The following is a 26,675-nucleotide window of genomic DNA, read 5'->3' as shown; positions in this document are numbered from 1 at the left end:
AAACCAATATTTTGATCTACTTTACAAAATTGCTGCTTACCAAATCTGCTCTTAGCTTCTACAGGTTTGTCAGTTTCCACTGGTTCCCCAGTGCCCACTCTGTTTCTTGCACTCACACGGAAGAGATACTCAGCTCCTCCTCTCTGAAGTCCAGTAACGGTAAATTCACAATTTTCTGCACGATCAGTGGCCAAAATCCAGGTCTTACGTTTGATATCACGTCTTTCAACAACATATCCAATTATTTTACTTCCACCATCACTTTCTGGTTCTTCCCAGCCAAGGCTGACTTCCCCGTCATATGTTTCAGTGACTTCCAGGTTTCTAACTGGACCTGGAACATCTGAAATGTAGTTGAAAAATATTTTATCAGATCTCATTTTTGTTTTCACTTTAACCTACATGTAGGTCATGATTTGTACTGAAATGGCCTATTCTTGCTCCAAACTGAAATAAAACTGCACTAGCGAAAATCAGGGTTTTTCCTTCCTGTGCAGTTTGTACTGAATAGCTACATTGGTGGATCATGACCAACAGATGTAAACAGAACAAAACCAATGCTCCTTATTAAAAGGAAAGCTTACCAATAACATCTACATTGATGTGTGCTTCAGCTTTGCCGTGTTTGTTTCGAAGTATAACCTTGTATCTTCCTTTATCTGATTTCTTAGCATCGTAAATTTTGAAGGTGGTCGTGTCAACTGTTGTATCAACAGTTTTTGTAGGCAGACTTTCATCTTCTTTTATCCACTCAGCTTCTGCTCTTGGGTATGCATCATATGGAACAACCATTGTTAAAGGCTTCCCAACATCAACCACAAGGTTCTGATCACCAGTCTTGATTTTTGGTGCAGCTAATGAAGACCAATAAGGCAAATGAGTTTTATACTTTGGAAATAACTTACTTCTTTGCATATTCAATGCAGGCACTGATTTAAAAGTGTTGCATGTGAATTTTAAACAAATTGTTTCTATATTTGCAGGATGGCCCCAAACAGACAAATTCAGCCTTGCCTGGGTAAATGAAGTCAGTCAGTACTGTTGGCTTAGAAATGACATTTAAAGGTCTGTTTTTTGGGAATGGGCTTACAGGTATAGATATATGCATTATAAGGGTTCAGGATTGGCAGCAGGGGTTAATTGATTTCTAAGAAGCTTGGGTCTCACAAACAGAGTTTCTCATAGCCCTGAAAGCAGACAGGTTGTCTAACACAACAAGGCCAACAAGGATACAGTCTGAGAACTGAGGAAGTATATACCATACTGTTCCAGAACACAAAATAATTGGCACCAACTAACAAGGATCCAGAGCAGAGAGGCACTTGAGTCCCGGTTTTGGGGGAACAGACCAAATAAGGAGAAGCCCCAGAAGGCTACGTGGACATGTGACCACAGAGAGACAACCAACCAGTGATAGCCACGGATAAGGAGTCATCAAGAGGGAAGGAGAATACAAAAGCAGAGACTTGAGAGTAACAAAGGGTTCCTCCCTGTCCCTCCTCCCTCCCTTTGTCCTGTCCCTCCCCCCTTGGTCCCTCCCCATTACTTCTCCTTCTCCTCCCTGAGAGGAGAGTACCCATCCCTGTACCCATCCCTGTACCCTTGGGGAAGGGTCCCCAAGGCCACCATAGACCGAGGGCATATGACCAGCACATCTCATAAACCCCACTGGAGTGGGGTTGTGGGCCTTGGCATCCCACCTCCAGAAAGCTGACATCTGACACCTAAGACAGCGAGCCTCAGAGTGAAGATTGTGTCCTGACCAGATGTACTTTGACTCTGATGAGCCTTAGGATTTGGTAGATATATACAATTGATTGTTTGCATTGCTTCTTTTCTGTTATAACTGTGTATCAAGAAATCTGCCCATTATTGAATGAAAAGGTTATGGTCGGTCTGAGTGTGGGTCCTCCCCCACTCCCCTTCCCCCACAGAACCAGGTATCTGGATCCTAAATCCAGAGCCAACAGGTGCTTTATCCAAAACTTCAGTGGGGGAAAAGACCAGATGAAATGTACTGAATGAGTATAAGAGAAACTATCATGACTGTTTAATGTTCCTCTAAAATACCAGATTTCGTTGAATAAGAGTCCCTAGTAACAACTGCAGGGAGGTGTTGCAGATGGGGTTGTAGAATTCACAGGGCAAGATATCTATATTTTTGTATGCCTGCTCCCACTGCATATATGAAAGGTGGGGAAAGGAGATGCTATTGAGCATTAGTTCAGTACACTTTAATCATCCCAAAAGAGGAAAATAAGTGCCTTTATTTACTAGGTAGTCCCTCTAATTTGAGTAGGCTCACAAAGAAGACATATCTTACAGGACATCAGCAATACAATAAATATATTCTATTTGGCCATTATAACATGATTCCTTATTTCTGGAAATTGCCATTTAAAACCTTTTATAATAAATAGATACCACAACTTAGCAAACTCCTCTGTCTACCAAATATAATTCATTTGGTCATTTAATTCAGGGCTGTACAACTTCTAAATGACCACGTGGGCTACACCAGCAGAGACCACACCAGAGTAAGTCATAGGCCCCATGAGCTGCACACTGTCTCAGCACCCCCTTTTCACTGGCCCAGGCCCTACCTCAGCTCCCTGACCAGGGGTTCCCTGGGTCATGGACTGCATCCCACCTCATACCTGGGGGGAGGTAGGGGGGTAGAAAGCATAAGTTGGAGGATGGAGGGAAAGCCCAAAGACCCTGGGTGCTCCACATGGCCACATGTGGCCCATGGGCTGCCAGTTGGACACTTATGATTTAATTTATTGAGACTCCAAATATTTTCTACTTGACCACATATTCTTATTCAATTCTTTGAGAAAACAAGTCTTTATATAATTAACGACACCATTTTATTCACTATTCCTAAATTAAAAAAAGAAATATGGATTATACAACTTCCCTGCCAATTCAAGTTTGGCTCTAGCTTCTTTATCTTTGGCAATAAATCTGTATTCACCTTGGTCACGAGGCCTTATCTCACACACTTGCAGCCTATGGAACTTTCCTTCACTCATCATCTGGTGTTTATCACCCTGGACTATAATCATGTTATTTCTTAACCACTTGACTTCCACGCCATCTTTATTCAGTTCAGCCATAAAAATGACATCAGTACCCGGAGCTTCGTAAGCGTCTTGTGGTGGGCGGATGATCTCCACTGGGATTTCTGAAACACATATAAATTAATTTGTATTTGTTTAATATTTCTTCTAATTACTAAGAACTAGTAACAGATATTGTCTAAATTTATCCATACCTTCAACAAAAAGTCTTGCCCTAGATTTTCTATCATCTACTCCACAGGAATATTCACATTCATCATTCAGTCTACAGTCTTTTATAATTAGTCTGTGCAAATTTCCATCCTTTTCAAACTGATATCTTTACAGGAGAGAAATAAGTGAATGATTTATTAAACTTCAGAACAAGTAGCAAAGCATTACAAACATATCTAGAATTTCACATGAGAAATGTATTTAAAAGTGCATACTTTTTGCCCTCTCTAATTTCTCGTCCATTTCTGTACCATTTTACACTTGCTTTCTCTTTGGAAAGCTGGCAAGTGAAGACAGCATCATCAAATTCAGTGACAGTCTGATCCTGCAGGTGTTCAATGAAGTCTGCAGGAGCCTCAGCAATAATGAGTTCTGCAACAGATTTATCTTGTCCAGCAGTGACTGTGTATTCACCTTCATCTATAAACCCACAGTTTTTAATGATAAGTGAGTGCTTGTATTTATCAACTTTGTATAAGATGCGTTTGTCAAATGTGACTTCTTCACCATTCTTTGTCCACTTAAGGGTTACATTAAGGCGATTGACTTTGCACCAGAATGTGACAGTTTTCTTCTCCACGGTCTCAATATCTTCAAGAGGCTCAATAATTCTGAGATCCTCCTCTATTAAAATGAAAAATAAAAATTAGTTAATGTGTAGTCTTAAATGAAATTAAATTTGATGGAATGAAAATCTAAAATTAGCACATTACAAATTATGTATGTACCTAGCACTGTTAAGGTAGCAGAACTCTTGACGTGTTCTCCTCTCTGGTTTGATAGTGAGATAGTATAGGTAGCTTGGTCATTCAAGTGGGCATCTCTGATTCTGAGGGTGTAAACTAAGTCCTTCTGCACCATGATATATTTTGGACTATCAAATATTGCCTCATCATTTTTGTGCCACTTAGCTTTGGCACCTTCTTTATTGACTTCACAGTTGAAGACAAGTTCTTGTCCTTCTTTAACTTCTTGGTCCTTAAGTGGAGTTATAATCCTGAGTTTTTCTGAAATTGACAGAAAAAAATATTACATCTCATATTATAAAATGATAAAATAAAATCTGCATATATACTTGAATAAAATCAATCTTACCGATCACTTTTAAGCGTGCTGTTGCTTTGGATTCACCGACCATAGCAGCATACTTCCCTGCATCTGCTAAAATAGAGTCTTTGATGACAAGTATTCTCTTTTTCCCTTCTGAAATGATGTCATACTTATCATCAGTCTTAAGTATCATATCGGCCCACACCCACTGCACTTCAACAGTATCCTTGGACATTGAGCATACAAATTCAGCCTTTTCTCCTTCAAGTACTTCAACATTTTGTGGTTTAGTAATAAATTCTGCTGCAAGTTCTGAAAAAACAAGATTGAAATAAGTGAAACAAAATTACATACTCTTATCTAACCAAATATAATTTGAAAACTAAGATACTAAAGTACCATGTACTTACCATGTACTGTGAGCTTGCCAGTTGTACCAGAGCTTGGAAGCCTGCAGCTGTACTTGTCAGCATCATCAGGACGAGCATTATGAATGACAAGAATTCTCTTTCGGCCATCAGAAATTTGTTCATATCTACCACCATCAGGTAATTCCTTATCTCCTTTAAACCAAGTGACTTCTGCATTAGGCTTGGAGACTTCACAAATCAATTTCACAGTGTCAGTTTCATTTACTTCAACATTAGGAAGATTTTTGGTGAAAACAGCTTCCTCCTCTGTGAAAAGAAATCAGAAATGTTTGATTAAAACAATCATCAAGATATTGTTATTCTTTACATGAAAGAAATTCAAAAGCATATTTAGTTTTACCTATAACTGTAAGCAATCCGGAAGTTCTAGCTGCTTTTGCTTCACATGCATACTCTGCTTCATCTTCAAAGAGACATTTGTTGATAACAAGAATTTGTTGAGCACCTTTGGAAATTATGTCATGCTTTTTGCCTTTTCTGATTTCAATGCCATCCTTAAACCACCGTACCTGTATTTAAAGTGAATTTATGTTGTAATACTGTTATTAATATTAATACATGCATCATAAAACTTAGAATTGAGATACTTTGCAGTAATATATTAAGATTGAGAACTAAAAAAACCCCCTCATGTTAAAATATTAATCAGGTAATAAGAATATCAGTAATACATACCTTAACACCTGGACGTGAAATTTCACATTCAAATCGAGCAGACTCTTTTTCTTTAACTTCCAGGTCAGTAAGGGGCTTTGTAAACTCAACCCGGAGAGCTATAAGAAACATATATTTTTCAAAGTAGAGGATAATAATAGTTAAACAAGTAGAAATGATTGCTGCTATTATTATTATTATTATTATAATTAACAAGTAAAATGCATAAAGTCCCTTTGCAGAAAATCTCACAGTGACTTACGTTCTACATTCAGGAAACAAGAGGTCTTGAAATCCTTAGCATCACAGGTATATGTTTTAGCATCATCCAGTGTGCAGCCATGGATAATGAGTTTTCTGACCCTGCCCTCAGCAATGATATCATATTTCTTCGTTTTATGAATTTCTTGTCCATTCTTGAACCATTTAACCTTTGCATTCTCTCTGGATACTTCACACTCCAGAACTGCTGTGGCTTCTTCCTCTACTGTCTGGTCCTCAAGTGGTTTAGTAAATTCAACTGGGGGTTCTAAAAAAGCATATATATTAGTGATAGAAAAGACCTTAACTCAGTGACTCTTAACCTGGGTAATAGGGCACCCTGGAGTGACACAGGATCCTTTGAGGATGCAAAGAGGTGTGAGAAAATAAACCAGGTGTGAGGAGATAAACTGATAATCGCAATCTCAAACACAATCTCAGGCTTAGTCTCTGTCTGGCCATTCCACACCACCATTGCCTGGCAAGGAGGTAAGTACTGTAATTCATAAGTTAGTGTTTGAAATGGGGTGCTGCTCAATTTGCAACTGTTATGAAAGGGTGCTTTGAGTCTAAAAAGGTTGGGAACCACTGCCTTAACATTAGCTATTCATCTGTCAATACGGGATTGCCCCATACAGCATGTTCCTGAGTGATATTTTCAGCTATTTCTTTTAGGGGGCTCCTCTGGGAAACTAATCTACAAGACTAATATGCCATTAGGAAATGCTTCATAATATTCAGTTTAAAATATCTTTCCTCCATTTTTAACCTATTATGGTTGTAAAACATTAGATCAGAATAAACAATAACTTTGTCTACTGTGTGTTTAGAGTTTACACATACTTATAAACCATTATCAAAAGCCCTCTCAACTTAATTTCCTTTAGCCAATCAATACACAGATAGTGTAAGCTTAATCTTTTCTCAAAGTGATTCTCTTCAACTTTGTAAAGATTTGTTTGTGATTTTTTGAATTTGCCCCAGGTTGTTTACATTATTTCCAGCACTGAGATAGCCAGAAGTATATTAAGTATTTTAGGTAAGATCTGACCAATTTAAAATAAAGAGTGTCTATAACCACTCTGGTTCATGATTGATCACTAGTCACTAGAAAAGTATACCTATGCTGACGGACTCACCTTTTACAAAAAGATTTGCTTGAGTTTTGAAATCCTTTGCAGTCAGTGTGACCTCACCAGCATCTGTTAACTTGACATTTCTGAGAGTGAGTGAGTGAACTCTTCCTTCAGCCCGCATGACAATCTAATGAATGAACAAGAAAGCATGTTGTCTGTATCCACTTATTCAACTCAATTTAATTTGCTGTTCATTGTTTTAGTGGCTTATTTTTACTATTGTTGGTATGAGTTGTGGGTATTTTCCTGCTAAATAAAAAGTATATAACCAGGGTGCTTACAAGATTTGTCTTTTACTTTGTCTTCTTATTTAGCCAATAGTTGGCATTTAAATACTCCTACTTGTTCTAATATCAGGAAGAGAATTTTGAAATCTAAAGATATTATATTTCATGCATAGTATTAATTTGGAAATTAATGTTCATATTATTATGATGTGCTTGTTTAAAATAGAAAAAGGCCTAATTGGGAATAAATAGCATGTAAATATGTTTATCCCTTTGTAAGAGTGAATGCATTTCTAAACTAAATTATTTTGTAAAATGAACCTTGCCTGAGATTAAGTTTATCATGAATGATTGTTTAAATATCAAAGTAATTATGGACTGTGACAGCAGTTTCAGGGGAACACATGGCATATCTCATAGTTTGAAGATATGCATTAGAGAAATATACAGGCACTGAAATGTTCATTGTAAGTGTATTTTGTCCTGTTATAACACTATACCACTGTATTCCAGTAGGTGAGAGTTGCCTAGTTAAAGGAACGCTTCTTGCTAATCCAATGCTAAGTCCATTCTTGAATTATTTGTTACTGTCCTACAACTGCAAGTTCCACATATATTCTAGGAATGAGTCCAGCATTACAGCCACAAAAGTGTTGCCACTAGTGATTAAGTGAGATCCCTAAGATGCCCCTGAGGCTCCTGGCACATGTTACACTTAAGACATTGCTGGGAACCCCATCAGCAGGCTGAGAGCTGTCTGCTGCTGGGGCACTCAATCACAGGGGTGCACCATGCACTCCCATGGCTGGGAGCCCTGTCAACTGATTTGGGCTCCCAGTCACATGGTGTGCTCAGGTGGCTGGGAGCCCCAGCAGCTGACAGCTCCCAGATGCAGGGCATGGTGGACCCCTGTATGGCTTGGAGCCCAGATCAGCTGGAGCTCCCTGGCATTGGGGTGCATGCCAATGGGACTTCTAGCTGCAGGACCTTGCTACTTGCTGGTGCAGAGAGAGTCTGGAATCATGATCATGATCCTAGGCTCACCCTGCACCAGTGCTAAAGATGATGCTTAAACACACAATCACACCTCCTGCCATACATATGTAGCATGGCAGGAAATTCAGTTGTGGGGTTCCCATGTCAGAACCCATCATGCCTTTACTTGCACGTCTGCTGAGGCCTTAGAATTTTACTAGAAATTATGTGTAGGAAAGTACAAGGTCAAACAAAAGAAATGGGCATGAGGAACTGAAGATAAATGGGAATCCTTTACTGAGGAGACAAACTGAATTCCCAGTGAAGCCAAAGCAAGCTTTGATTATACAGGCAAAAATTTGAATTCAGGTTTAAAATTTCATTAAGTAGCTGATGAATAACAACACAAGGTGCAGATAGAGAAGAATAAAACAGTGAACTCTTAATACTTCTGAATACATTCAGTATGTTAGTAATAATGATTAATCCATTGTATTAACAGCCTTGTAAAGTTTTATGCTAAGATACAGGGCTTGAAGTGGTACAGGTACTAGGGCACCCGGTTGACAGGGGCTGCACGTCTGAGGCCATTGCAGAAGCACTCAAAGTGTGGCCTATCAGATTTCAACAAATCTGTGAATTCTGCTGAATACCTTATCATAAGGACATAAAAAAGGAAGGCTGTATAGAGTTGAATTTTCCTTCTGTTTATTTCCTAATCTGCACAGTTTAAATAAATTTCTATAATTATGGGTCTTATTTATTTTATTTATGTCCCATTTCTTTGTATGAATTCATTTTATTTAGCCAAAATCAGTATAACTTTGAAAGATCTCACTGAAAATACTTGTTCTATTATTAATATATTAAAATACATTGAAAATTAAACAATTTTTATTAAAGTAATCTGTAGCAGTAGCATCATAAATTCTAAAACCTCATCAATCTGCATAATACTTCAGATATTTATTTTGTTTTAGATTTCCAGTTCATATTTACCTTTGTATCATTTCCCTATCAAACTAGATATTTTGACTACCTAAAAAAGTATAACATACACATTACAAAAAGAAAAAACATCTCTAAAAAATTGTAACACATTTTATGATATAGTTCTCATAGCATATTTCCTTCTCTTAACAGACTTCTAATATTTAATCCTTTGCATTCCAAGCTGTTCACATCTGAGGGTTAAGAGCCGGCACTTGAAGAAGGTTTAAAAATAGCTAACGAGAAATGCTTGGCAAGCAAATCTGTCCAAAAAGTTATCTGGAAAGCCTGAACAGATGCCTGAAATGGAATTTTAATCCCCATATATGCAGAACTGGATCACAGCTAAGCATTCGGGGGGGGAGAGAAAATGTGGAAGTGCATTTTATCACAAAATTTTTTATAACTGCAACATGCATTAGCAGGAATCATTCCAGTATGATTGTGGCATAAAACTTAGCGTTGGGACCAGAACCTTGGGACTCTTTAGCTTTTATTTGTATAATAAGTATGCAAGGTATTTCAGATCCATTTCCTTTACAGAAAACTTCAATTTCTCTTTTAGGGAGAATATATTATATTCTAAAATAGCAGCAATAACACATTCTTGTATTTTATTACTTCTGATGGCAGAGCAGAGGTAAGAAATAAAAGAGAGGAAGGTGAGAAGAAGAAAAAGGAAAGGAAGAATGGAAAAATTTAAGAGGAGAAAAAAGCAGATGACAGAAAATTTCCTTACCTGCTCGCTGGGTTCTAGTTTCTGCCCATGCAAAAACCACTCCACAGGGATTCCTTCATAGGAGAGCTCACAGTCAAAGGCTGCAGTTTCACCAGCTGTCACGGTTACATCCTTGAGGGGCCTCAGCAAGCCAATTACTCGGGCTTGGTAAGGAGGAGACATCTTCAGATTAGTTACTTCTACCCAAAAAGACCTGCTGTCTTTACCCACTAACCTTCATGATGACTCCCCCAAGAGAGAGAGACATTGTAATGCAGTTCTTTAAATTTTCTAACTAGAAGAGGCCACTTGGGGTTCTCAGGGGGAGGATTGGTCACTGGAGATTCCCTATTTGCAGAGCCTATTTCTTTAAAATGAACAAGGTCAGCAGGCAAGTTGCAGTGCATCTGTCTCTCTGCCAAGCCTTGCATACCTCTTGCTAGATAAGGCATGTGTCTTCCAAAATAGTAAGGGCTGGGATTGGAGTGGGAAACAAGTGGTCTTTAACCATGTGGTCTGTCTCTGTCTATCAAGCTTTGAACTCTATCTACAGATATCACTGTGTTGCTATTCCCCCCAGTCTTAATATGAAACATTAATGCAACAAAGCCTTTTGCTGTAATACTTCATTTTCATAGTTGATTATTTAGGACCGCCAGGTGACCTGGGGGACAATATATTTTTTACTCAGGCACTAATAAAACAACAAAATATGTATACTTTAAAATGCTTTAATTAACTAGGACCAAAGTCATTGAAGTAACCAATTATTTGGAATAATTTTTCCTAGAAAGAATGGCCATGTGCCAAGCACGATTAAGTGATTCACGAGCTTCTATCCCAAACAATAGACTGTGCAACAATATTGTCATTGTTTTATGTTAATTCATTTTTGTTAGTTCTAAAGATACAGTATAAAGATACTTACGTTTCACTCGCAGGTGAGCACTGGATTTGGCATTGGCTGCTTGGAAATCCACTCCACCAGCTTGGTCCAAATGTACATTATACAGTGTAAGGAAGTGCCGTTTGCCTTCTTCCTTAATTTCACATTCCTTTAAGAAGAAAAATGAACAAATTACAGCACCTATATCCCTGGACAATTGTGTTTAAAGAATTATTAAAAAATATAAGAAAGCACGTGTGTAGAATATATGCTAACACCTTTTTATCTACACAATTTCCAAAACATCTCTAATTTCTAGGCTCTAGAGGCTTTTAGGAAGACTTATAAAATCTAAACTCCCACCACATTGCCTAGTGCAATAATAATGCAAGTGATTTGCTGGCTTACAAATACCCTTAAGAATTCTTTCCGTTAGCATTCACAAAAATATACATTTACTCTTATACAACATGAGTAGATAGCAGGGTTTTGAAAGTACTCTAGATAGACTGGAGACACTAATCACTAATCACTAAACACTAACACCAACAGGTTTCTGGCACTGCTAATAAACACATACATATTTCCTATGACACCTCTGCAGCAGTCCCAAAGTTGTTGCAGGTAAACAATTTCTATCACGCAGCTTACGCTGCATGCTGCATAGATGTTGTTTGATTGTTTTTTTTGGAGTTTGCTAAGCTATGCTCTCAGGCTCTCAATCATAACCATCAGTAACATAACTAGATGGGACAAGCAGGGCACCAGCTTGAAGGGGTGACAAAATCCCAACACCCCCCCCATCCCTTCCCGAGTCTTTACTATGACAGAGGCAGCCCTGTGCATGTGGAGGCAGAGAGCACTTACAATGATGCTCCCTCTCCCTCCTGCACCTCAGGCATTTTTCTCACAGTAGGTGCATATGCACAGTAGTAGCAGCTATCTTCTGTATGGAGAGCCCTGGCAGGTAAGACTTCCCTTCCTCTCATCTCCTCAGTGATCCCTGCCCTCTACAGTGGTCAGCACTGCTCCCTTCCCTGCTTCTGGCCCCCATCCCCTCCCACACAGGGCTCTGAATTAGCTCGCTCTGCCTCTGAAGCCCTGTTTCTGAGGGTACTGCTGGGTGTGTATGTTGTCACTCTAACACTGAACATGTGACTTTTTCCAGCGTACAATGGAATAGAAGCAAGTGGGTTGGCTTGCTTCTTAGAAGTTGTCTCAGGATTGCTGGAGAAGCAATATAGAAATATCCTAGGAATAGGCATCAGCTGTCTCTTGCTACAAAAAGACATTCCTCATTTTTATTCTCACTTATGTTTATCTCTTTCCCACTCTAACCTACAAATATTTTCCTTTCCCTTTTTATTATTTACATCAGGATTGCCGTATCACAACATTGCCAGTTCTAATAACTGTATTATGAGTTTCCTAATACTTGGTGCTTTACCTAAATCTTCCACTGTTAGAAATATGTGCATATGAGAATCTAAACTTTTGATAGATAGATAGATAGATAGATAGATATTTATATGTGTGTGCACGAGTAAAGTTATTATAACTTATAAATTCATTATAAACACATAATACATTATTGTGAAATATCATTATTAATTTCAAATAGATAAATCATGTTAATTAAAAGCTTGAAAATGTGATGCAGATGTTCCTAAAAGCTCAAACATGCAAAAGAAGATAAATAGGAAGCCTTTAAAATGTATTTTTAATTAATTATAAGCCACTTCCATGATATTTGAATGTTGGGGACTAACATTCTGAGAATGAGACAAATGGGTGTTACTGAACACAGAAATTAATTAGTCCCTGCTCTGTTCTTGCATCCGTCATATATCTCAGACCCACCCTAAAGACCCACATATTCAGCAATGTGCTTACAGGTGATTCATTCAGGGTTTCCCCTTTCAGTTTCCAGTTGGCATGGACACCTTCCTCAGAGATTTCAGTATCAAAATGGGCAGTCTCTGTCTCGATTACCTCCACACTGTGCAGGGGACGCACAATCTCTATATCCCGATCTGTTTTAGGGAGGAAAAACAAAAGAAGAACCACCATGATCAACCTCTTACTGTAAGTCATGAAAAGAGCTTAAACAAGATATATAAGCTTAAAAGAGATATTACTTAAATTACTCTACCTTCAATGTTGAGTTTGGCAGAGGTTTTGTCAGTGCCACAGTCACAGGTGTATGTTCCAATGTCTTTCTTCAAAGCTCTCTTGAGGATCAGAATTCTCTTTCTGCCATCGGCCTTGATAACAACATTCCTTGATGGAGTTATTTCTTTGCCATCCTTCATCCATTTTACTGGAGCATCTGCTTTGCTAATTTCACATTGTAATATAACTTCATCTTTCTCTACAGCAGTGTAATCTTGAAGCTTTCCAGTGAAGTAAGGATCTCCCTCTGCAAGTGCAAATTGAGATATGCATATAATGATTTTAGTCTTTTTAAAATCACGTTTCTATTGTAAAATCTATACCTCATTAAGAACATTTGGATCTTGCTTATAACTGGGAATTTACAAACTGAAACAACAGCATAAATCTATTAACAAACCTACTAATATGACTTAGAACTGTACAAATATTAACTAAACTTTGCAACACTTCTATGAAGCTTTAAAATGATTATTTTTTACCTTTTAAATGTGGAAATGGAGACACAATGAGAATAAGTAGCTTGCTAATCCATACAGGGAGCTTATGGCAAAGCAGAGATTTAAAAACAAGAATTTGGTAGTCTTTGACTGATGTTATAGTCAGGGCTGCCCTTACAGGTAGGCAATGTGGGTGACCACCCAGGGCACTGTGGTCTGGGGGCACCACACACACACACACACACACACACACACACGTTCACAGCATCACTCTCCCCTGCCCTGCCGTGGCTAAGCCTCATCCCAGGCAGCAGGAGTAGTGCCAAGCACAACCTGCCCACTGCTGCCAGCCGCTGCTTAGGCAGAGCTGGGCCAGGCACATGTGGGTGGGATGTTGCCTCCTTCAGTCCACCTGTCTTGCTCCTGCACAGCAGCAGTGCTTCCCCACCTGCCTGCCTGGTGCACCATACTGTTTGGCCTCCCCAGACTGCGCCTCACACCCTGGCCAGCCCGCCTAACACTACTATGTACTTAAAGAAAGGGGGCCAAAATACAAGTTTGCCCAGGATGCCATTTTCCCTAAGGTCAGGCTTGGTTATAGCCATGATGGTCTAAGAATTATGTGAGAAGCAAGGATTTTTTCAGGGGTGGTTTCTTTTATCAGGCCAACTGCATGGTTGGAATAAAATTAGACAGACTTTTGAATGTAAGACTTTCTTCATTGGCTCTGAGGAGAAAAGAAAGCGGGCAATCAGAAACTAGAATTTCTAATTCTCACTTGAGTATTCGTTTCTCACAAACAGGATGCCTCTGATAATATACAACATGTGAAACTCCACTTGAAAAATGACGATACACTTACCAAGAACAGTGAGTTTAGCCTCAGAGGATTTGCCCATAGCTTCCACTCTTATCTGAGAAGTGTCATCAATAGAAAGATTTTTAATTGTAAGTGTATGGAATTTGCCATCATCTGTCATTGAAACAACCTTGCTGGTATGCAGTCTTTGGTCATTCTTGAACCAGATAACAGGGATATTGTCATGAGACAATTCCACAGTAAACATTGCAGTCTCACGCTCCTTTGCTGTTACATCCTTGAGGGGGGTAATGAATTCTAGACGAATACCTATACCAACAAAGCATCTAATTAATGTTGCATAAACAATGCATCATTGTTTATGAATACAAACAATTCAAAGACAGCTATCAGGTATATTTTCAGTTGAAGCGTAAGACAAACAAACCTTCAATAATTAGTTTAGCACTTGTTCTTTTGTCTTCAGCTTCAAACATATATTTAGCTTCATCCTCAAACGCAACTGTTTTAATAACCAGAGAATGTTTTGTGCCATCTGAAATAATTTCAAACTTCTCATCGCTTGTGATCTCTTGTGTGCCTTTCAACCAACGGAAAGTCTTGGGTTCTCTAGACACCTCACATTCAAATCGGGCTTCATCCTTTTCAAAGACTTTAACATCACTGAGTGGTGTGATAAAGATGAGAGGCAGTTCTGAAATAAAATAAGATTATCAGTTTAAAGATTGGTTTCTATTGATTTTTTTGCTAGTTAATTTAAGACATTTTTGTAAAATGCATTGAAAATGTTGGCAGTACCTTTCACTTTCAGATTAGCTGCACTTTTAGCATTTGCAGCCTGGAAGGACACTTCTCCAGTCATATCCAGTTTGCAGTTATAAAGGATAAGAACATGCTTCTTCCCATCCTCAATTATTTCACAGTCCTGATTTTAAGGAAGAAAAAAGCATTATTTTTAAGGAACCTCTTATTACTATGGGACAGGTTGTTTTTTAAAGTGTACTTTGTGACTTAAAAACAATGAGAGAGTCTTACAGGTGAAGGTGTTAAAGTTTCGCCTTTTAACTTCCATATAGGATGGACATCAGGCTCAGAGATTTCAACTTCAAAACGTGCTGTTTCACCAACAAATACCTCCACTCCATATAGGGGGCGCTCCACTTTTATTAAACGAGCTAAAATAATAATAATAAAAATGTATCATAACTGGCTTAATGTGAGCATTGAAATGTATAGTTGAAAAGGATCTTAAGAGGTCACGTAGGTTATTCCCTTGTTCTGATGCAGTGTCAAGTACAGTGCTGTCATCAATAATGGATGTTCATCTAACCTGTTCTTAAGAACATCCACTGATGGTATTCTACAAGTACCTCCATAGGTAACCTAATCCAGCATAGTTAGAATTTTTTCCCAATATATAATCTGAAGTTTCCTTGTTACAAATAAAGTCAGTTATTTCTTGTGCTACTCTTCATACAGAATAACTTACTGCCACCCTGTTTAGAATAACCTTTTACATATTTGAAAATGTACTCTCTCCCTTTTAAACAAGCACGCTTCTTTCATTCTCCCCTTAAGAGGCGTATTTTCTAAATCTCTGCTAGCTTTTGTTGTCTCATTTGCATGGCTGTTAGATAGCAACATACAGCTGTGAAGGCTGGACACTTACAAAGTCAAAGAGAAAATGACAAGCATTTAAGATGATGTGCTACAAAAAGTAGTTGAATGTTTCCTGGACCCAAAGCAAAGATGTAAAGATGAAAAAGAGAAAATGAGGCAGTATGGGCATGTTTTAAGAAGAGACAGAAACAAAAACAACCCCTAGAAAAGGCTATCATAGAAGACTAAGTGCCAGGGACAAGAAAGAGGTGACTTAAAAAAAGATGGCAAGAAGACATAGAAGAGATGACTGGATTACATAGAAAAAGAATGGTAAAGCCAACAACAGACAAAGCCAAGTAGAGAGCATTTGCCCATTGTGTTGTTAACCCTCCTGACAAGGATGGTACTTGATTTATCTGTACTTTCTCCAGTTCTTCTACAATAGATTACAAAGTTTTTAGTTTTCTCCAGTAGGTCACTTACGCTCAATGTTGACATTAGCTTTCGTCTTGTCAGTTTTACAGTCGCATACATAATCACCCTTATCAGCATCTCCAACCTTCTTGATTTTTAAGATACGGCGCTTGCCATCAGTCTTCATGGAGATTCTGTTGGAAGCTTTAAGTTCTTCACCATCTTTGTACCATTTCACTGGCACATCTTTGCTAAGTTCACACTCCAGAATGACATCATCTTTCTCAACAGCAGAATAATCTTGTAATTTCACAGTGAAGTATGGATCAGCTTCTACAAATGGCAGTTTTGGTGTGAGACAATTAGTAAACTTGCAAGCCATCGCTAACTGAATACATTTCAAAATGTAAAATAGTATTAAAACATCAATGTTTTGACACCACTTCTTTAAAAATGCATATATGGTATATATTTACCTAAGACTTTGAGTTTTGCCTTAGTGTGCAAACCCTTGACTTCAGCCTTTATCTCAGAGATATCATCTAGTGTCACTTCCCTGATTTCTAATTTATGAATCTTGCCTTCTGCAGTCATAACAACTGTTCTGCTTGTGTGGAGTTTGTCATCATTTTTGAACCAAGTCACCAGCATATTTTCATGAGACAGCTCGAACTGAAAGTGAGCCGTTTCCCCTTCTTTCACTGTTTGATCTTTTAGTGGTGTGATAAACTTCAATCTAATACCTGTAACATAAACATTGGTTGTAAAGATATGGGCTACTCAGGTTGATGCAGTCTTTATAAATCCCCACACTATCTTCTTAACAATATACTGACCTTCCACAAACAACTTTGCTGTGCTTTTCTTGCCTTCAACTTCAGCAGTGTATTCTCCCTCATCATCAAATTGAGAATCATTGATTATAAGGATGTGCTTCTTTCCATCTGCAATAATGTCAAATTTGTCTCCAATTTTGATGATGTCAGTGCCCTTAGACCATATAACATTGGCTTCTCTGGTAAGGACACATTCAAACCTAGCCTGACGTTTCTCAGGAACAGTGACATCTTTTAGAGGCACAGCAAAGTCAAGTTCAATTTCTGGAAACAAAACAAAATTAATAGTTTTCAAGTGCTCAATGTGCAATTGGGCCAAGTAGATATTTTGCAGCATGCACTATTTCATGTACCTTTTACTGTCAGGATAGCTGTAGTGACTACATTTAATGCCTGGTAGAGCACTTCACCAGCTTGTTCTAATTTGACTTTGTGTAATGTTAGGAAGCGTTTTCCTTCTTCAGTTTTGATTTCACAAGTCTAGAGAAACAACACATTTTGGTGAGAAACTGGTATTCTAAATATAAACTACTGGACTTAATTAACATACAAAATAAATGCTCCCAGTCTTATATAATGTATGGCAAATACTTTCCCACCAAGTACAGAGTAATATTCTGATGATAATGAATCAACTAATTCAAAAGGTGATAATAAAAAATAAAATAAACCTTATGACCTCACACTATTCACAACTTCACACTTATCTTTTTTATGTTAATGCCATGCTAGCAACGTACATGGGACTAGATATTTCTATGCTAATGTGAGAAATGATCTATTGTTCCTGTAATACAGTGAACCCTTGAAAATTAGTTTATGTTATGTGTTTCTCTGAGAAATATAATTCTCTGAGATGGTCTAAATTGTTAATCGCCATAAAAGTTAATCTTCCAAATTTCTGCATTGGGCAGATCTGGCATATGAGCTTAACATTTCTCATGTGACTAACATAAAGGGTGTTTTCATATTAAATGAATTCTATAAATTTATGGATGCTTACAGGTGAGGGCCTCAGGATTTCTCCTTTCAGTTTCCATTCTCCAGGAACATCTTCCTCAGAGATTTCTGCATCAAAGTTTGCTGTTTCTTTCTCATAAACAGTAACATCCTCAAGTGGTTTAAGCAAGTCAACTTCACGTTCTGAAATTCATAAATAAAACAGCACACAATCTATTAATCAGTTTTAGGACAATCACTTACAGCAGTTCAAATTTTTATTTTTCTTATTAAATGACTGGAAATAGATGCAATAGTCAAATACATAAAGCAATGTAGGCATATAAATTCATTAGATAATACCAAAGAAATCTTCCTTACCACCAAGAGTGAGCTTAGCTGGATATCTGCGACCTTCAATTTCTACTGCATATTCACCAATATCTTGAGGGGTAGCATTCTTAACTTTGAGGAAAATGCGATTTCCTTCTTTCAAGACCTCTGTTTTGTCCGTTGGTTCAGTAGGAATTTCATCATCACCTCTGAACCATTTAATATTTGGTGTATCCTTGACAATCTGACAAGTGAAAGTAGCTGTACCCTTTGGTTTCACATGCTGATCTCTTATAGGTTTCACTAACCAGTCTCTTATAACTTCTGTGAGACAAGAAATAAATAAAATTGATCATTTATACAAAACTTTATAAAAGGAAGAGAAAATGGGTTTTTTTGGAATTCAGATTATATTTGTCCTTTAAGAAATGAAACCTATATACCAGTATAAAGTGGCAAATAAGATATTATAATTTGAAAGGTGCACATACAGTTTACAGGGCAGTATTTTCCCCTCATCTCAATAATAGACATTATATATATATGCAAAGTAATAAATTCCCAAAGTCTTGCCCTAAATTTCTGGAGGGTCATATTCCTAAGAAGGATCTATGTTAGAACTGACAAAAACCTCCAGTAATTCACATCCACCTAAGGGGAAACTGAGGGATGTGCATTTATTTGATAAAATTATCCTCTAAGTACCCAGCAGATTAGAGGAGTTAGTTTTTCCTATAACTTTGCTAGGAATTTATCAGTACCCAAAATTAAATAATAATTAATCTATTGTCTTAAAATATATAGTTGTCAAAACTAAATCAACTTTACCTTGCATGATTCATAAGAGTGAATTGCATCTTTTTAACACTCCTTTTCAGGGTTTTTTTGTTTAATTTTTAAACACCTTAAAATCACAAGAGAGAAAACAGAGTTTGACTTGGATTGCTTACCTACTACCTTAACAGAAGATGAACACGAGACGTCAGTATTTTCCACAGTCACAGTGTAATTGCCGGCATCAGAGTCATTAGTATCAGTGATGGTGATGGCATGCTGCAGTCCAATAATGCCCAAAGCATACTTTCCAGGTATGCTCTTGATAATCTTCCCATCCTTCCTCCAGACTACGTCTCTCTCTTTGTTCAATTCACAGCTCAGATAGAGAGGTTGTCCTTTGACCACTGTGACTTCCTCTTCAAGAGTTTTCACAAAACGTATTGGTAGTTCTGGGGAAAGGGGAAGGGCAAATGTGTTTCATCTTCTATACAAGAAGTACTGTCTAGAATAGTAATTTATATCAAATCAAAGTACAAAAAGGTCAGTGGAAACTAGAGAATGCCTGTCAACAGTTACCCAAAATGCATTAAATGTAAATATTTATAATTGTTCTTTATAGCTAGCCTTTGAGTTGTTGATCAATCTGAAGCATATTCAGGGTGCAAGGAAATACCTTCAACAATTAGTTTGGCTGTAGAGGTCTTTTCTTTGTTTCCTAGACGTAACACACAAGTGTAGTCTCCGGCATCTGAAAGCTGGACATCAATTATATGCAGCTTCCTGTCTTTGCCATCAGCAATAAACCTGTGTTTTGGACTCTCTCGGATGTTGCCTCCATCTTTCATCCAGCCGGTAATTGCAGTAGAGGGGGAAATAAGGACCTCAAAAATTGCTGAAGAACCAATAGATTCAGCTTCTGTCAGGACTATGTCCTTCATTTCCTTGACAAACTTGAGTGGCACAGCTTTAAGTTGGTAGGTGAATGGTGGCTCCTCAGGAGGTTTTTCACCACCACTTCCTGGCCTTAGTTTTCTCCTTTCTGCGTCTGCCGGTGATGGTGTCTTTTTGGCTATAATTCAGATGTGGAAATGAATAAACTGATCTAGATTTAAGGTTTTGCTTGCATACATGCTGTTGAGCTGACTGGGATGCAGTTCAAGGAGTCAGGTGCTTAATTGCCAATTTTACAAAATTGGCATTGATGTTAGAGCATAAAAACTGAACAGTCAAGGCTAGATTAAACAATGTAAAACTCTACCTGTCTTGCATTAAAAGCACAGGCATTTTGCTTCATGCTGAAAGGATCAACTGGCTAAATGCATAATTTAAATCTGAAATGTCCTTATTGACCAAGATTTGTCACCTTTTTTTTTAAACATTTTTCCTCCCTGACCACAAAGTATTCACAGCAAAGCTCAATTTGCTTTATCCAGATCAAGGAAAAACATAACCATGCTCATGGGTATTTAACCTGCGTGAAAACCTCTATAGAATTTTTATTTAATATTTTTATTAATCTGCATTGTAAATGCATCCATCTGTTAAAATAAGCATGCCAAAGCAAACAAAGTTAAATTCCACATTCTATGCTAGTGGCTGAATCAGAGTAAATTTTAAAATTTAAAATGTGGTTTCATTAAAACTATGTCTTCAGAAGTAGGAAAAATTATGCCTTTTATTAAATTTTGGTTAGCTAAGAAAGGCATATTATCTGAAACTTAATCAAAGTCCTGCCATTTAGATTCAAATTTAAAAATCTGCTGTCATGCCATTTGTACCACAAAAAGCTTTACGTTAAGTTTAATTAGGAGTTCAATCATGCAGACTTTTCAGTTGTTTGCATGTTATATTCTACCTCTTACCTCTAATTGGACTTATCCCTTTGCCAGGTTCCTCTTTTGGTGTTTTGGCCTCTGAAGTAAAACAGCACTAGTATTAGCAACATATTAATAATCAGGTTCAAGTAGACTAAGTAACGAATTAAGACCATTTTTTTTTACAAAATGGGATTTTTCTCTTCCTCCTGCCTCTGTACAGATATGTACAGATATGGAGGCAGAGAGAACATAAACACACATATATTTATACAACTTATACTGTCAATATTTTGAAGAATATGATGAATACTTTGAAGTCAAGCATCTAAAGCTGCATATCCTATGGTAAACTTTGAAAAGGGTAATTTAGGAACCCTCCTTCCTGGGAATGTGTTTTGTCAAAAACGTTCATAAGAACCAAGGTGTCCCTCTATTCTATCTTTTACCATGGCCAGTAATGGATGTCCATTGTTTTCTAAGACTGGCTAAAGCTGTATGTTAAGTTTAATGTACAGCTTTAACAAACTGGCTAAAGCCAGTCTTAGAAAAAAAGCCAATCGTGGTCTCAGTCAGATTCAGTCATTCACAGTCATTCAACTTTCAGTTAACATTGTTTATCTGATGAAAGCAAAACAAAAAAGCCAAAAATAACAAATATACAAATACAATAAATTATTAAACAAATTGTAATCACCAGCTCTGAAGGAAGCAACAAAACTTGTGAAATCAATGATTTCTTAAAGGATGGCAATAGAAAAATCTACCATTTAACATGCAGAAACCCATCCTCCCATCGCTACTGAAATGCCACAGAGATGTATAAATTTAAGTACAAGTTAAAAAGAAACACTATAACATTCTCCCTGATTCATAATCATCATTTGAAATGAAAGTCATTTCAAAGTTCACAACCAACACAAATTTCATTGTCTCCACAAAATACTGATTCTGACTATTTAGTGCCCAAAGTCCATGTCTGAACCAGCCACCAGTCAGTAGCCTAGGTATTTCTGTTAAGTTGCATCCATTTATAAACATAATACATATTTTACAAACTAACAAATATAAGTTGTATAAATTAAATACATGTTAAAGGGGAGTGTTAGGGGTGACCCATCTGCTATACCTGGCCATTCACAAGTAATGACAGGTCATCCCTGACTTACAAAAATATTTGCCACACTAAACTGCCTATTACCAAGTGTTCTGCATATGTAAAATAATTGTTGTTAATGCCTTAACAAAGTCAGGAGGAAGGACACAGATTTTAAATGCAAGAAATGGGAAAATGAAACAATAGTATGAATAATGTATGTGAGCTGCATGACAATGTGACAGCAATGATTTAAGCTACCTCTAAAACAATGTAGGACTAAGACAATGAGTACAAGTTACATGAATATATGTTCACATAGTACACACATGAGAAGACAAACAAGTAGCAGGATGGTTGAATGCCTATGTAGGCCATTGAGATGATGGGTGGAATATGAATGGTGCTGAAAGACGAAGGCAGACATGAAGATAAATTACATTTCTCCCAAAGCATGTGATGTGTACTTTCTGTGGATGAGTTCACCAGCAGCTTTCCTCACCTTGCTTTGCATCAGATTTTGCAGAACCATCCACAACTTCTTCCATCTCCCTGAATTCCTCCAAATCCCAGTCCTTGATGCTACCATCCTGATCAGTAAGATGAACAAGTTCTGGGCTCCAGGTTTTTCTTCCTTCTTCATCTGGTTCTTTTCTTTTTGTTGGAGTAATAGTCTTACCTAGGCTCTGGGAAACTGGCACTTCTTTTACAGGCATTCCTTTGCCAGACAGCTTTTTGTCTGTAGACGTTTTCTTTTCTGATTTCTTGGTGACGTGCAAACTCTTTCTATGTTTAGCTGCTGACTTTTCATCTGGTATGCCTTCAACAACAGAGACTTCTCTTCCAGAAAGTGTTGGGGTATCTATAACTAAAGGAGATCTATGTTTTTCAGTTTTAGGTTTGGTCACTTTTTTGGGAGCCAGTATTTCTCCTTTTTCATCCTTAGTGTTTCGGGGAGATAACTGAACTTTTTCAAATCGCTTTTTGTCATCTTCTGACATTCTAATAGGGCTTTTCTCTAATGTTACAGTTCTGTCACTTATCTTATCTCTTGATAATTTTTCAAAGTCTTCCAAAGACACTTCAATATCCCTGCCTTCCCCTGGAATCACAGTTTCAAATTCTTCTCTCTCTGCTATTTGTGTTTCAGGGGTTTTAAAATGTCCAATTTCATCTTTATCTAAGAGTCCCCTTGAAGGAGTTATGACTTTCTTCACTGGAATAATCCTTTTTCCTACTTTTTTTTCATATAGAGATACCTGCTCAGTCAACAATGGTTCTGAATCTCTCTCTTCATGGTGAGTTTTGATGGATTCCTGTTTTGCAAAAAAAATTTCATCAGTTTTCAGTTCTGTATCTTGTGGCTTGAGAACCGAATCTGTAAAAATTCTGTCAGGCTTTTTCCTGGGAATCTCCTCATCTTCAGTGGGACTTGCCATGCCCCTGGCTTTTTTCAATACTGTTCCTATATCCTCAGAGAATGCCAAAGAATCTAGGTGCAGATTCTCATCCATCTCTTCTTGTTCAAATGCTTCAATTTTTTTTACTTTTCTGCTAAGAATTTCAGTTTCCCTAGTTCCAGAAACATCAGGCTTCTTGATACCAAATTTCTCTTCTTGGTGAGTTTTCTTTTTTCTGCCACGGTCCCTCATGGATTCATCCAGTGGAACTTTTTCAGATTCCTTTTCCTCATATTTTATGGGAAACATTTCAGGTTGTAAACTTATTTTGGTTTTTCTCTCTTCTTTTGGAACATCTTTCTGCTTCTGAATCAGAACATCAAGCTCTCTGGGAGCATCTTTAGGGAGGGAAAATAATTCAATTTCTTTTTCTTTTTCATGCACAGGAATCTTTTCCTTTGCTTGGAGGAGAATACTGGACTCATCAGGAAATCTATCATTTTCATCTTCCCTGTGAATTATTAATTTGATTTTCTCTTTTTTTTCTTCTATGGCACTTTTTTCAATGTGGTCAGCTGCTTTGGGTTCCTCATCTAATTCCATTTTTATTGAAGGTTTCCTTTCTTTATCTCGCTCTGTAGAAATCTTTTGTGAAGTTATATGTGCTATATTTGGTTCCTTTTCTTCAGGAAGTTTTACAAAATATTTAGGAGGCATTTTCTTTTGACCATCTTCTGGTTTAGTTTCAAATGATATCTTTAATTCAAATGGTTCTTCTAGAGTATCCCTGCCAGCCACTTTATGGCTTATACTCTCTTTTGAAGACAAATATTGATCATCAGTAGGAGACACCTTACTTAACACCTGTGATTCAATCTTGCCATCATCCAGGGATGTCATTTTACTTTTCGACTTCAGTATATGTAGTACATCAGGCTTTTCTGAAGCTACAAAGGTTTCACATTTAATTTACAGAGAATTAAAATATCATCAGAATAAGAAGTAGAAACAATAAGATACTTTAAGATAAATGTCCAAGTTACACCTGAAATAAAATGAACATAGAACACCTTTTCAGAGCACAAAATTCACAAAACGAAGATAAAAATAAAAGACAGAAATAACACAGAGGACTGGTTCTTATGCTGAACTGGTGATGAGTTTTCACCTCTAATTTACAAGTTTAAATCCAGTTTAGATTTGTTGTAGTATAAAGATTCTGTTCTCTAGTGCTTTTCTGATAAACTATATGATATAGGTTGATGGTGTCAATCTGGCTCTTATTAAATGGCTGTCCATATAGGCAAACAAATATCAAATTAGCAGGCTTCAAAAGTGGTCAAGGAAAGAGTAAACAGCATGAACTATATTTTCATTTAAAAATGAGGCTTCCCTGGTTCATAGTTTAGTTATATACTGATGGGTACACTGTGTGTGCCAGTTCTGTGAATGATGCTCTTGATTTGTAAGCACTTAAGGCAGGAATAGAATTTTCAAGTGTGTTTGTTCACCCTGGGTCCCTGATCCTGCCTGAAGCCTTTGAATGTTATTATAATATTCAGATTAAATAAAAAATATTAATTCTGGAAAATTTTTCTCCTTGTGTCACTTTTTGTCAACACTCAGAAAGACAAGTTGCAAACTGAAAATAAAAAAACACAGCAATTCACAACATGTATGTACAACAGAAAAGCTTGAACCTAAATATAGCATACTTGCTACAGGTGATAATAGACATACGATAAAAACAAAAGTAGGGCAGGATATACAAAACGCACACAGTGAACAGAATACATATATTTCATTACATAACAGTGAATAAAGAAACCTATTTCATCCCCTAAAGACAAAAGCACAGACTCAGCCTACTTCTACAGCTCTAGAACAGGGATTATGTTTTTATTAAGTGAGTCTCAGTGTCTAGCACAAGGAGATCCTGTTCTTTGAAGGGCTATAGGGATGCTGAAAATGATAAATGATAAGTAGATTCAGCCCTTAGGTGTCCTGTTCTCTTCTAAGAATTTAATTATCTGAGTATGTGATGCAGAACAGCAGTACAAATTGTTAAATACTTTGCAGAATCAGTATTAATACCTGGTTTCTTTCCAACCACTGGTGTGGTCACTGGAGCTGTAACAGGGGCTGGTTCTGCTGGTGGTTTGGGGGACTTCAGAGCTATAAAAAGAATTTAAATGTTTTCATTTATTTGAATTTATAATTATTTAAAACTACTAGACAACTTTTAATGAAATGTTCTGGAAATGTTCATCAATTTACTCCTGATGGTGCTAATAGTTTCCTGAACATACTTTTACCAGGAAATTGTTCAACGATAAAATGCAAGATTTATAGCATTGTGTGCAGGTATTCCTGTTTACAGAGCTCTTACCTACTGCAGGTTTTGGTTCAGGTTCAGGACGTGGAATAGCTGGCTTAGCTTCTGGCTCTTTAAACACAACAAAAACAAATAAGTTAGTATACATGCCATAACCTTGTTGAAACAGCTGCAAAGTTATCTTGCTGAAGTGGGATATGTTTATGAAATTCTAAAACTCAGACAAAGTTAATGCAAGACAAACTTTCTAATTGCATTTTTTTATCTTGGCAAGCAGCAAAGGTAAACATTCATAAAGTAAGATACAGGTTGCTCACTGGAAAAGAGATGACTTTTTCAAGCATTCCAGAATTTAAGAGAAAATAAGATCCAAAAGAGTGCAAAGAAGATAATAAAGACACAGAAGTTATGCCTGCGTGATATTAGTTTAGCTCCTCTAACAGAATGTTCAATGATGGATGCAGTTTAGTTTCGGCAATCAGGAAAAGAATGCTCCATGTTAATACCTTTTGGTGGCTCAGGCACAGGTTTCTCCTTTTTCGTAACAGGTGGTGCCTCAATTTTCTTCTTTGGCACTTCTGGGACTTTAAAAAAAATCAATGTTTATTTTGAAAGATATGTTTAAGTGCTTAGAATTCCTAAACACATTAGCTAATGTCATTTTAATATTAGTGTAAATTTACTATTTTAAAGTGTGTTAAATTCTGTATATGTAATAAAGATTTCCATTTGGCCCTGGGATTAAGGTACATATATTTTAGCAGTAAGGCTCAGTTGAACTGGAAAAAGAAAACAGACAACAGGAAAAGTATTTACAAGATCATACCTGAAAGAACTATAGGTTCACTTTAATCTGCACGTTGTTATATTTGCCTTTACTTTATAACATATTTCTAAAAGATCTCTTGTATAAAATGAAAACGTAGATACAGAAATAGACACCCACAACCTTGTTTCAAACATCCTGAATTGAGATTTGTTTACAGTAGAGTTTTGATTCAACATTTTGTTAGTAAGAATCCATCTGTAAAATTCTGATCTGAATCTAGGTTTGGATACTGAACCTCACAGTA

General features: G+C 37.1%; 1 protein-coding gene across 1 annotated transcript in view; it reads right to left on the bottom strand.

The window, feature by feature from the left end:
• Nucleotides 1-26,675, bottom strand: part of TTN (titin) — a 276,986-nt gene that overhangs the window by 90,917 nt on the left and 159,394 nt on the right. Inside the window, 32 exon segments of the mRNA XM_025216548.1 lie at nucleotides 41-343; nucleotides 585-854; nucleotides 2,921-3,187; nucleotides 3,278-3,402; nucleotides 3,512-3,920; nucleotides 4,025-4,303; nucleotides 4,392-4,658; nucleotides 4,757-5,023; nucleotides 5,118-5,286; nucleotides 5,453-5,550; nucleotides 5,694-5,960; nucleotides 6,832-6,955; nucleotides 9,760-9,902; nucleotides 10,667-10,793; nucleotides 12,518-12,657; nucleotides 12,777-13,043; nucleotides 14,099-14,365; nucleotides 14,484-14,750; nucleotides 14,855-14,981; nucleotides 15,092-15,231; nucleotides 16,142-16,405; nucleotides 16,549-16,815; nucleotides 16,909-17,172; nucleotides 17,262-17,388; nucleotides 17,912-18,051; nucleotides 18,229-18,504; nucleotides 19,131-19,406; nucleotides 19,631-20,026; nucleotides 20,820-20,870; nucleotides 25,362-25,442; nucleotides 25,657-25,713; nucleotides 26,109-26,186. Coding sequence (XP_025072333.1) covers nucleotides 41-343; nucleotides 585-854; nucleotides 2,921-3,187; nucleotides 3,278-3,402; nucleotides 3,512-3,920; nucleotides 4,025-4,303; nucleotides 4,392-4,658; nucleotides 4,757-5,023; nucleotides 5,118-5,286; nucleotides 5,453-5,550; nucleotides 5,694-5,960; nucleotides 6,832-6,955; nucleotides 9,760-9,902; nucleotides 10,667-10,793; nucleotides 12,518-12,657; nucleotides 12,777-13,043; nucleotides 14,099-14,365; nucleotides 14,484-14,750; nucleotides 14,855-14,981; nucleotides 15,092-15,231; nucleotides 16,142-16,405; nucleotides 16,549-16,815; nucleotides 16,909-17,172; nucleotides 17,262-17,388; nucleotides 17,912-18,051; nucleotides 18,229-18,504; nucleotides 19,131-19,406; nucleotides 19,631-20,026; nucleotides 20,820-20,870; nucleotides 25,362-25,442; nucleotides 25,657-25,713; nucleotides 26,109-26,186 — 6,600 coding nt within the window.

The sequence above is a fragment of the Alligator sinensis genome, unplaced genomic scaffold, assembly GCF_000455745.1.
Source record: "Alligator sinensis unplaced genomic scaffold, ASM45574v1 scaffold871_1, whole genome shotgun sequence".
Taxonomy (NCBI): Eukaryota; Metazoa; Chordata; order Crocodylia; family Alligatoridae; genus Alligator; species Alligator sinensis.
Note: the sequence above shows the minus strand (reverse complement) of the source record. Positions and strands in the feature narration are given on the sequence as shown.